The sequence below is a fragment of the Jaculus jaculus genome, chromosome 4 (assembly GCF_020740685.1).
Source record: "Jaculus jaculus isolate mJacJac1 chromosome 4, mJacJac1.mat.Y.cur, whole genome shotgun sequence".
Classification (NCBI taxonomy): Eukaryota; Metazoa; Chordata; class Mammalia; order Rodentia; family Dipodidae; genus Jaculus; species Jaculus jaculus.
This window is the reverse complement of record NC_059105.1, coordinates 37,190,308-37,202,620: the sequence shown is the minus strand read 5'-3', so window position 1 is coordinate 37,202,620 and position 12,313 is coordinate 37,190,308. Positions and strand designations below refer to the sequence as shown.

Here is a 12,313-nt window from a genome sequence, read left to right as displayed (position 1 = left end):
ACCCACATCAGCCAGATGCACAAGGTGGAATGTGCTTCTAGAGTTTGTTTGCAGCAGCTAAAGTCCCAGACATACCAATTCTCTCTTTCCCCCTCTTTCTCTCTCTCTGTCAAATAAATAAAATGAATAAATAAAATAAACTTAAAAGCCAGGCATGGTGGCGCACGCCTTTAATCCCAGCACTTGGGAGGCAAAGGTAGGGGGATCTGAATGAGTTCGAGGCCACCCTGAGACTACATAGTGAATTCCAGGTCAGCCTGAGCTAGAGTGAGCCCCTGCCTCGAAAGACCAAACCACAACAAACAAACAACAACAAAAAAAGAGAGAAGGTAGAAGGAGGACTGGAGAGATGGCTTAGCAGTTAAAGAGGTTGCCAGCAAAGCCAAAGGACTCAAATTCAATTAGCCGGGACCCACGTAAAGCCAGATGCACAGGGTAGTGTATGCATCTGGAATTTGTTTGCAGTGGCTAGACGTCCTGGCACACTCATTCTCTATCTCAAAAAATAAAATAAAATAAAATAAAGTAGAAGGAGTGTGATGTGGTAGCTCATCCCTTTAGTCCCAGAATTTGGGAGGTCAAAGTAGGAAGATCAAGGCCACCCTGAGACTACAGAGTAAATTCCAGGTCAGGCTGCACCAGAGTGAAAAAACCAAAAAAACAAAAAAAAGCTTGACCTAGGAATCGATATATATGTACTATTTTTTTAAACTTGTTTGTATGTATATGTGTGAGTTTGGATACACTGAATGGGCACACATGCTCCATGGTGCATTTGTGGAGATCAGAGAACCACAACCTTGGAGTGTTGGTCCTGTACTTCCACCTTGTTTGATACCGGGTCTCTCTTGTTATTTTGCCCCTGAGAAAGCTAGAGTAGCTGGCCTGTGAGCTTTAGGATTCTCCTGACTCCATCTTCCATTGCTATGGGCACATTGGGATTACTGTACATCTTTTTATGAGACATCTCTCCAATCCTCAAGAATAATATATATACGTGTGTATATATATATACCAAGCTACATATATGTATGTGTGTGTGTGTGTGTGTGTGTGTGTGTGTGTATATATATGTATATATATATATATACACACACATAGGCACACATATATATGTATGTATGTATGTGTATATATGTATATTTTTTATTTTATTATGATTATTTTTTTGTTTTTGTTTTTTCAAGATAGGGTCTTGCTCTAGCCCAGAGTGACCTGGAATTTACTACGTAGTCTTAGGCTGACCCCAAACATACAGCAATCCTCCTACCTTGGCCTCCTAAGTGCTGGGATTAAAGGTGTGTGCCACCATGCCTGGAAAAATCTGTATATTAAAAAAATTATTTTAATATCTTTTATTTATTTATTTGAGAGAAAGAGGCACACACACAGAGAAAGAAAACAAATGAATTGGCGTGCTAGGGCCTCCATCCACACTGCAAACGAACTCTAGATGCATGTGTCCCCTTACGTAGGTCCTGGAGAGTCTCTAGCCCCCAATCTGTATATTTTTAAAGTTCCCTCAGAGGTTCTGATAATCTCCCAGGTCCTAGTAATGGCTGGTGTACTTATGCACAGGTGTGTTTGTTCGGTGCTTGTTGTTTTGAGACAGGGCTTTATTGTACCTAGGCCTCAAGCTCATGGGAGTCCTGTTTTCTCAGCTTTCCACATTCTGGGATCACAGGTATAAGACACCATGCAAAGACTGATATTTTTTCTTTTATTTTATTTATTTGCAAGGAAAGAGAGAGAAGAGGAGAATGGGCATGCCAGATGCAGGTACCACTTGTGCATCTGGCTTTATGTGGGTGCTGGGGAATCGAACCTGGGTTATTAGGGATTGCAGGTAAGCGCCTTACCTGCTGAGCCCTCTCTCCAGCCCTGATTTTTATTCTTATTGATGATTTCTTTTGTTGTTGTTTAAAAAAATTTTTTTGTTTTTGTTTTTTGAGGTAAGGTTTCACTCTAGCCCAGTCTGACCTAGAATTCACTATGTAGTCTCAGGCTGACCTCAAACTCAAAGCAATCTTTCTGTCTCAACCTCCTGAATGCTGGGCTTAAAGGTGTGTGCTCCCATGCCAAGATAAATTTCTTTTCTTAGTTTTTTTTTTTTTTCAAAATAATGTTTCATTGTAACCCAGGCTGTCCTGGAACTCACTCTGTCGCCTCAGACTGACCTCAAACTCATAGCAATCTCCTACCTCTGCCTCTTGAGTGCTGGGATTAAAGGTATTTGGCACCATGTCTGGCTTAAATATTTTTAATATTTATTTTTTTGAGAGAGAGGAGAGTGAAGAAGAAAGGAAGGATGGACACACCAGGGCCTCCTGCCCCTGCAACAAAACTACAGATGCAGGCATCACTTTGTACATCTGGCTTTACATGGGGAATTGAACTCAGGCTGTCAGGTTTTACAAGCAAGTACCTTTAATCACTGAGCAATCTCTTCAGCCTTATTTTGTTGTTGTTGTTGTTATTGTTTGTTTGTTTTCGAGGTAGGGTCCTGTGTAGCTCATGATGGTCATCTACAGTGTAGCTAAGGATGACCTTGAATTCCTGGTCCTCCTATCTCCATCTCCTATTTATTTATTTATTTATTTGAGAGTAAGAGGCAGAGAAAGAGAGAGAGGGAAAGAAGGGGTGTGCCAGAGCCCCTAAACCACTGCAAACCATGTGCAGATACATGTGCTACCTTGTGCATCTGGCTTTACATGGGTACTAGGGAATTGAACTCTAGTCATTAGGCTTTGCAGGCAAGTGCCTTAACCGCTGAGCCATCTTTCCAGCTCCACAACCCTCTTCAATCTAGTAGTGCCAACAAAGTGACTTGTGAAAAACAAATTTGATCATGACACTCACATAGAACAATTTTTGAGTGTTGGGATTATAGGCATGTGCCGCTCTGCGTGGCGTGGCTTAATGATGATTTATTTTTAGTCTTGTGCAAACCTTTTGATCTTGTTTCCTATTCCAGTTGTGATAGGAAGGGTTGTAATAAGATTCAAGAAACAATTTTTTCCTAACAGTTTATTTTCTGTAATTTAGGAAATTCACCAGGAGACTCGCTTACCACTAAAGGGGGAACAAATCAGACAGGGATTTCTTTGTCTCCAGACTCAGCTCACTTGCTCTCCCCACTTAACTCATTTCAGCCCAAAATATTTCCACAGCTACAGGTGCGTACCCAGTAAAAGAGCTAAACTGGCGATTGTCTTCTTACTCCCTGTCTCCTCTAGAGGTTTTAGAGAATTGCCATAAAATTATACTAATGGTCAAAGATTTTTCATTATATGTTTTCCTGCCCTTTGTATCTTGATTTGATGCTAAGTCTAATAGTATTTTTTAAAAAGTTTGAGGTTAGCCGGGCGTAGTGGCACATGCCTTTAATCCCAGCACTCAGGAGGCAGAGGTAGGAGGATTGCCAGAGTTCAAGGCCACCCTGAGACTCCATAGTGAATTTCAGGTCAGCCTGGGCTAGAGTGAGACCCTACCTCGAAAAATCGAAAAACCAAAAAAAAAAAAAAAAAAAAGTTTGAGGTTGACTACGAGTGCAGTAAAATTACATTGTATCATTTTCCCTTGGTCCTTATTTCTACGCTTTTATAAAAATATTTGTTAGTTAATATGCATTTATTATTTTTTGTTCCAATTTTTATTAAAAGAATAATAATGGCCTTTGAGAATATCATGCATAGTGAATCCACATGTTTTGATACAACTCTTTTTTCTTTAAAAGGGTTTGCAGTTACAACCAAAACTTAACTCTCCTGATGTATCACCAACTCTGATGTCAGTAAATAACCACCCCTCCTCCAGTCCTTCAAGACTTCTGGATTCAGTAGGAAATGCTGTCATGAGTAATAATTCTCTCCTGCTTAGTCACAGTCAGAGCCTTCGAACATGCCTAACTCAAGACAATAGTACTGCCTCTACTGTGGGTAATCTTTCTGGACCAGATCAAAATCTAGTTGCAATGGGTCAGCTGGTAGAAGTTGGAGATACTGAAGTTACAGAGAACCTGGAAGGAAGTGAACATAGGATTCTGTTGGGAGATGTGCAGGCCATTCCAATACGAATTATAGATAACCACCCAGCTCTTAGTAAGTTAAAATTATCTTACTTTTTTTAGCCTCAGTATAATTGTAGAATATAATTCTAGAAGCAAATACGGTGAGGGAAACTACTTTAGTGCAAAGGTTATGAAAAAAGTTGGTGTGTGAACACACAAAGATAATTGGAAGCTGGGTGTGGAGGTGCACGCCTTTAATCCCAGCACTTGGGAGACAGAGGTAGGAGGATCACCATGAGTTCTAGGTCACCCTGAGACTACATAATGAATTCCAGGTCAGCCTGGGCTAGAGTGAGACCCTACCTTAAAAAAAAAAAAAAAAAAAAAGTAAGTGTGGTATGGTGGTGCAAGCCTTTAATCCCAGCACTCAGAAGGCAGAGGTAGGAGGATCACTGTGAGTTTGAGGCCACCCTGAGACTACATAGTGAATTCCAGGTCAGCCTGTAGTAAAGTGAGATACCACCTTGAAAAGCAAAAACAAAAACAAAAACAAAAAAGGAACTAAGTGGTCAGATATAAAGGTTAGCATGAAGATCTGTGGTTTTAAACTTACATGTTAAATTCTGTGGAGATTGAAATGGAGTCAAGATGTGGGTACTTGAGTTTAGTCTTAACACTTTATTATCTTTATAGCTAACCCAGTCATCATAGCAGTAAACTGTTAATTCTTCCTCAATTTTTGTTTGTTTTTTTTTTTTTTTTTGAGGTAGGGTCTCATTTTAGCACAGCTTACTCTGGCACTCACTCTGTAGTCCCAGACTGGCCTTGAACTCACAATGATTCTCCTACCTCTGCCTCTCAAGTACTAAAATTAAATGCATGTACTGCCATGCCTGGCTCTCTACTTGACTTTTTTTTTTTTTTTAATGGGAGGAAGGGATTTATTTGAAGCTTACAGATCCAAGGGAAATTCATGGTGGAAAAAGCTGGCCCCCTTTCACATATCCAAGCAGAGAGCCACAAGCTAGCAATCACACAGAAGCCTGCAGTGGCTGGAGCCCCAGAGTTCACTCTGCATACCTTAGTCTGGAATGCAGATCTGCCCCCCAGTGACAGTCTGTCTGCTAGGGGCAGAAACTACAAAGTCAACTTGACTTTCTTTTAATGAAAGTTTTCTTTAATTGAAGACATCTTTCCTTTTTTCTTTTTTTATGTTTATTATTATTAACAAGTTGTCTCATATGGATACATTTTTATTTATTTACTTATTTGGTTTTTTTGAGGTAGGGTTAGGGCTAGCCTAGGCTGACCTGGAGTTCACTATGTAGTTTCAGGGTGGCCTCGAATTCATGGCAATCCTCCTACCTCAGCCTCCCGAGTGCTAGGAGGGATTAAAGGTGTGTGCCACCATATCCAGCTCCATTTATTTATTTGAAAGAGAGAAAGAGGCAGAGAGAGAGAATGGATGAGCCAGGGCATCCTGCCACTGCAAATGAACTCCAGACACATGTGCCACCTTGTGCATCTGTCTTACGTGGGTCCTGGGGAATCAAACCTGAGTCCTTTGGCTTTGCAGGCAAAAGCACCTTAAACTTCTGAGCCATCTCTCTAGCCTTCTACTTGATTTTTGTTGTTGTTGTTCTTATTACTTCTTTTTACAGCTTCTTCTGGCCTGGGCACTTTTGTGAGAAAAGATTGGATGGATGGATGGATGGATCTTTTGTTTTGAAGTATAAATACCTTCACAGAAATATTCTTAGACCACATATTTTGCCTCCATCTTAACTATTGTTGTAGTCAGGTTCACAGTGCTGCCAGAAAACACTAGACCAAGAGCAACTTATGAGGGAAAGAAGGGTTTATTTTGGCTTACAGGCTTGAGGGGAAGCTCCATGATGGCAGGGGGAAACGATGACATGAGCAGAAGGTGGACATCAACCCCTTGCCAACATCAGGTGAACAACAGCAATAAGAAAAGTGTGCCAAACACTAGCAAGGGGGAGCTGGCTATAACACCCATAAGCCTGCCCCCAACAATACACTACCTCCAAGAGGCATTAATTCCTAACTATCAACTAGCATTCAGAACACCTAAGTTTATGGGGGACACCGGAATCAAACCATCACAACTATCATCCATCATTGTTCTGGGCAGACAAAACCAAATAGGTCCTTGTAGAAAGTTGTCCTTTTTATTTATTAGACACATACTTTCAAGTCAGTTTATCAGGGCTGGAGAGATGGCCCAGTGGATAAAGCATTTGCTGCACAGCATAGGAAGTAGAAGTCAGATTCCACCACCCACTTAAAACTGAGTGGGTGTGGAGGTCCGCCTAGAATCCCAGTGCTTGGAAGGTGGAGACAGGATCACTGGTACAAGCTGGCTAGCTGGGCTAGCTGAATCAGTGAGCTCTGTATTCAAGTGAGAGATCTTGACTCAGTAAATAAAGTGGAAAGCTATTGAAGAAGACACCCAATGTCAACCTCTGACCTCTAAATGCATGTGCACACATATGATTCCACCACATATATGCATGCATGCACAACGCATACACATTTGAAAAAAAAACACACACACACACACACGCATTTATCCAGTGGGCTCTGGCAGTTGTAGCTACTGACTAACTTTAACAGATGAGGGGAAAAAAGGAATATATATGAATTTACTCTTCCAAACCCATGATAAACTTGGTGTTGTCCCCATTCTACAAACAGGGAAACCAAGAGTTAGAGAGGTAGAGTAATTCCCACAAACTCCGATCTAGTGAATAACAGATAATTGAGCCCAGGTGATTCCTGCTTTTCAAGGCAGTCTTCTATTCTGCCATATTTCCTTCTTCTGTGATGTACCACAGTGTTTTTAGGAGCACCGTTTTACAGGAAAAAAAAATTTTTTTCAAGGTAGGTTCTCACTCTAGCCTAGCCTGGCCTGGAATTCACTGTGTAGTCTCAGGGTGGCCTTGAACTCACAGCTAGTGCTGGGATTAAAGGCGTGCACCACCGTGCCTGGCAAGGAAATGTTTTTTAATCCAAATTTCCATTATTTGTGTAGTTAAATTATAATCTGAAGGATTGTTACCTGGATATGGGTTCTTGTGGTCATTCAAATCCATCTTCTATTAGTTTTCTATGTCTCTGACTAAACACCAGTCTACCTATATGATATAAACAGTAGGCGTGGTCAGTAGACTTCTGTGAGAAAGTAATAGTCCCTTTAACTGGCTCGGAATAGCAACTGAAAAACTGATATTCTTGGGAAAGTGCGTATTTCATGCTAGGCATGCCATTTGCTACTTAACAGTAGTAATACTGCTGGCAGGCTGCTGCTAGGTTAATTTGGTTGTAAGTACTTTGAAACCAGAATGGTAAGTGTATTCTAGAATGTTGCAGACAAGCAAACACATAGCTCTCAAAGCTAAGTTAAAGCTATCTTTTAAGATGTGGCACTGAGTTTTCAGCATACCAACTATTTTTCCAATTACAGGTTGGTCCTTTTTCCAAACTTCAGTTCTTTTTTCTATTTTTTGCTAGAGTCTCATGTAGTCTGGCCTGGCCTCAAACTTACTATGCAGCTGAGGGTGACCTTGAACTCCTGATCCTTTTGCCTCTACCTCCAGAGTGCTGTTATTACATCAGCCACCGTGTCTGTCTTTAAATTCATATAGTTTTAAAAACTCTAGTGTCATAAAAATATTAATGGGAAGGAGTACCATGGAAATGTGGCATCCAGACATGACAACACCACTGGACTTGTGATCTCAGGTAACCAAATGTGGTTACCTGTACAAGACCTGCTCATGATGGAGTCAGTCATCATTCTATTATGGGTAGGAGGCTTGGTGGTCCTCTCTAATGAGCTAATATGACAGACAGTTAAAGGTTGCCGGGAGGGAGGGAAATCATTCTCTTTCAAGTCATAGCTCTAATAAGAGACCAGAAGGAGTATAATGAAACCAAAGGGGATACAGGACGGTCATGTGGGATACACTAATAAACATCCACATTAAAGAATTTATAAAAGCCAGACGTGGTGACACACACCTTTAAGCCCAGCACTCGGGAGGCAGAGGATTGTCGTGAGTTCAAGGCCACTCTGAGACTACATAGTGAATTTAAGGTCAGCCTGGGCTAGAGTGAAATCCTACATGGAAAAAAAAAAAAAGTATACATATATAAGTCTGAAGAGAATGCACAGTAGTTGAAGTTGCTTATTTGCAGAGCCTGACAGCCTGGGTTTGATTCCCCGGTACCCACATAAAAGCCAGATGTACAAAGTGGCATACACATCAAAAGTTCATTTGCAGTGACAAGAGACCCTGGTGTTCCCATTCTCTCTCTTTTTCCTTAAAAACATATAAAAATATTTTTTAAAAAGCATCTATGGGCTGGACAGATGGCTTATCAGTTGAGGCGCTTGCCTGCAAAACCTAAGAACTCATGTTTGAATCTCCAGGGCCCATGTAACCGGATGCACAGTGACACAAGCATAAAATGTCACACATGCACACAAGTGGGCATGTGCATCTGGAGTTCATTCATAGCGTCTGAAGACTGGCATGCCCACTCTCTGTCTCATTCTCTCTCTCTCAAAATCAGTAATAATCTTTTAAAAAATCATCTCTTGGAGCCAGGGGTAGTGGCACATGCCTTTAATCCCAGCACTTGGTAGGCAGAGGTAGGAGGATCCCTGTGAGTACAAGGCCAACCTGAGACTACATAGTGAATTCCAGGTCAGCCTGGACTAAGGTAAGACCCTACCTAAAAAAATTATCTATTGAGCTAGAGATGGCTTAGTGTTAAAAGTGATTGCTGGCAAAGCCAAAGGATCCAAGTTTGATTCCCTAGTACCCATAGAAAGCCAGATAGATACACAAGGTGGTGCATGTGTCAGTTCATTTCCAGTAACTAGACACCCTGGCATGTACATTCTCTCTATCTGCCTCCCTCTCTCTCAAATAAATAAGTAACTAATCACATACATATATATGGTGATGGAGAGATGGGTTAGTTGTTAAGGCACTTGCCTGCGAAGCCTAAGGACCCATGTTTGACTCCCCAGATCCCACATAAGCCAGACACACAAGGTCACACCTCACAAGGTGACTCATGCATCTGGAGTTTGGTTCCAGTGGCTAGAGTCCCTGGCACACCAATTTCCTTCTCTCTTGCTTTCTCTCACTTTAACTCTCACTCTCATTAAAAAAAAAAAAAAAAAAAAAAAAGTCAGTCTGTTAGGCTTGCCTCAGAAATAAAAATAATATATATATGTATATAAACATATAAATCCATGGATGCATAAAGTAACACTGAGAAATTTCAAAACATTATAGAATATGATTCTATATGTATAGAAACATTACAGAAAGAGTAGAAGCCTTACTGGGAAAACAAACAAACAAACATATCATTAGATTGCATTTATTCTAGTTCTAGAATAAGCAAATCTCTGTGGTGGAAGAAAAATGAAAATAGCTACTTCCTCAATTTGATGAGTACTATGTCTCTGCAAAATTCATGCCTTGAACCTACTCACCAGTGCCACAGTATGAGCAGGTGAGCCTTTGGGAGTTAGTAATTAGGTGTTGAGGACAGATCCCTCATCAAAGGAGAATGGATTAGTGCCTTCTTAAAAGAGACCTAAACCGGGAGTGGTGGCGCACGCCTTTAATCCCAGCACTCGGGCGGCAGAGATAGGAGGATCACCGTGAGTTCAAGGCCACCCTGAGACTACATAGTGAATTCCAGGTCAGCCTGAGCCAGAGTGAGACCCTACCTCGAAAAACCAAAAATAAATAATAATAAAGAGATACCAAACTCCATTCCACAGTGAGAGAAAATGCTGTCCATGAAACAGGAAGTGGACTTTCACAGATACCACATCTGACAGCAGGTCTGGAACTTTCTGGTGTCCAGTACTATGAGAGACACATTCATGTTGTTTATTAGCTACCTACATGCTATTAGGACATTTTACAACATCCTGACCAAACTAGGGCAATGGGGAGGGAAACTGGCTGAGAAGAAATGTAAGAGAACTTTGGCTGGGGGCTATAGCTCAATGGTAGCATGCTTATCTAGCAGGCATAAGAACCTGGGTTCCATCCCTAGCACCACAAGAAAATTTTTTTTTTTTTTTTTTTTTTTTTTAGTAAGGTATCACTCTTACTTCATGCTGACCTTGAATTCACAGTAGTCTCAGGGTGGCCTCCAACACACACAGCAATCCTCCTACCTCAGCCTCCCAACTGTTAGGATTAAGAATGTCTTGTCTTTTCTTTCTTTCTTTTTTTTTTTTTTTTTTTTTTGGTTTTTCAAGGTAGAGTCTCACTCTAGTCCAGGCTGAGCTGGAATTCACTATGTAATCTCAGGATGGCCTTGAGCTCATGGTGATTGATCCTACCTCTATCTCCCGAGTGCTGGGATTAAAGGTGTGTGCCACCATACCCAGCTTTAAAACTTTCATATCTTGATGAAGATCTAGATATTTCATTTTTATACCATATGTACTAGTCAAAGTCAACAAATGTTAACTTATATTTGGGTATGTTTCATTGAATATAAATATCTTATCAAAAGAAAAATCAACAAACATATTTTGAATTTGAGCTAATATACATACTAAAGTATTTAGGGAAAGAGTATTGTTGTCTGAAGTCATAAAAACATAAAGAAAAAAAAAACATAAAGAAGGGCTGGAGAGATGGCTTAGCGGTTAAGCGCTTGCCTGTGAAGCCTAAGGACCCCGGTTCGAGGCTCGGTTCCCCAGGTCCCACGTTAGCCAGATGCACAAGGGGGTGCACGCGTCTGGAGTTCGTTTGCAGAGGCTGGAAGCTCTGGCGCGCCCATTCTCTCTCTGTCCCTCTGTCTTTCTCTCTGTGTCTGTCACTCTCAAATAAATAAATAAATAAATTTAAAAAAAAAAAAACCATAAAGAAGTCTGAATGTGACCCTGAACAGATGTGGGAAAACAAGCAAATATATTATGCAATCTAGGTTATGGTCATTGCAACTTGTTTGCAACTGTTGTAAGTGGAAATTTTTGTAATACTGGAACAAAAAAATACACAATCACTAGACTTCAAAAAAGCATATTAACTTTTTGGATTTTTTTGTTTGATTTTAAAGTTGAAGAAAATCCAGAAGATATGAGCCAAGTTAAACAAGAGCCCAAAGACTCAACATTGTCTATGGAAGCAAAAAAATTTTTGGAGTTTAAGAAATTATCTGCCACATAAAAATTTTGAGAGCTTTCAGAATTTACAACTCTAGTGACCTCTGAGGTCTTAGAAAAGAAGATATTGTCAAAGCCTAACATTGTAAAAACTGAACTGAAGATGGGTTTGATGAGCAGCTTTGACTAAAAACTGGTATATTTGTTGCCAATTCCATATTTTTATGTCTCTTAAAAGTTTTGCTTTCTTATTTTATATCAGTTCCTTTGGTTTTTATTTTTTAGTTCCTTTGTTTTTTCATTATCTAATAAGGCCAGTATTTCAAAAGAGATCTGACTTTACCCACAGTAATTTACTCAGAATACAGAGTTATTTATCTCATCCCTGGAGATATCCAATTTTAGTTCTTTAAAGACCAACATGAAAGATAGTGTATATCTGGGTGTTTATATGTCATGTGTTTTAAAGTTGTGAAGAAATGTTTAATTTGACAAATTAGGGAATAATTGTAAGCAAGAGATGTGACATAACAACACAAGGCCGGCCTGCCCCTCTGAAGACCGCAGCTGCAGGTCACCGCTTCTTCGTTGTGCTTCCAGCTCGAAACCAACCATGTGTTTACGGCCCCTCATAGTCGGCTCAGTGTGGTAAGTACTAGGTATTATAACTGAATTAATGAGGTAAGCAACACGTATCGGTGTATACTGCATAAATTTATACTATATTAGAGCACCTTCTTGAACTAGAAAGATGAAAAACATCAGAGAATTTGGAAAGAAAAGAATTCTGTGCTGTTAGCAGATAATTTGGGAGAACTTCTGATAATAGCAGAATTTTTTTCTTTTGTTTTGAAGATACGATTTTAGTTGTTGTTTTTTTAAGAATTTAAATGGTATTTACTTTTTTTTTTCTTTTGGTTTTTTGAGGTAGGGTTTCACTCTAGCCCAGGCTGACCTGGAATTCACCATGGAGTCTCAGGGTGGCCTCGAACTCACGGTAATCCACCTACCTCTGCTTCCCAAGAGCTGGGATTAAAGGCGTGTGCTACCACACCTGGTTTTTTTTTTTTTTTTTTTTTTTTTTTTTGAGTTTGGGTTTTACTCTAGCCCAGGTTGACCTGGAATTCAAT

The 12,313-nt window shown here is 40.2% G+C and overlaps 1 protein-coding gene across 6 annotated transcripts in view; it reads left to right on the top strand.

Moving 5' to 3' along the window:
- Carf (calcium responsive transcription factor) overlaps nucleotides 1-12,037 on the top strand; it is a 63,358-nt gene extending 51,321 nt beyond the window's left edge. For 5 of the 6 annotated variants that reach the window (XM_045148477.1, XM_045148478.1, XM_045148480.1 and 2 more), the window contains 4 exons: nucleotides 1,741-1,779; nucleotides 3,046-3,176; nucleotides 3,737-4,100; nucleotides 11,138-12,037. In XM_045148477.1, coding sequence (XP_045004412.1) covers nucleotides 1,741-1,779; nucleotides 3,046-3,176; nucleotides 3,737-4,100; nucleotides 11,138-11,247 — 644 coding nt within the window. In that variant the 3' untranslated portion in view covers nucleotides 11,248-12,037. The remainder of the gene's footprint in view (nucleotides 1-1,740; nucleotides 1,780-3,045; nucleotides 3,177-3,736; nucleotides 4,101-11,137) is intronic. The other variant, XM_045148479.1, reaches the window with a different exon arrangement.
- The last annotated feature ends 276 nt before the right edge of the window (nucleotides 12,038-12,313 follow it).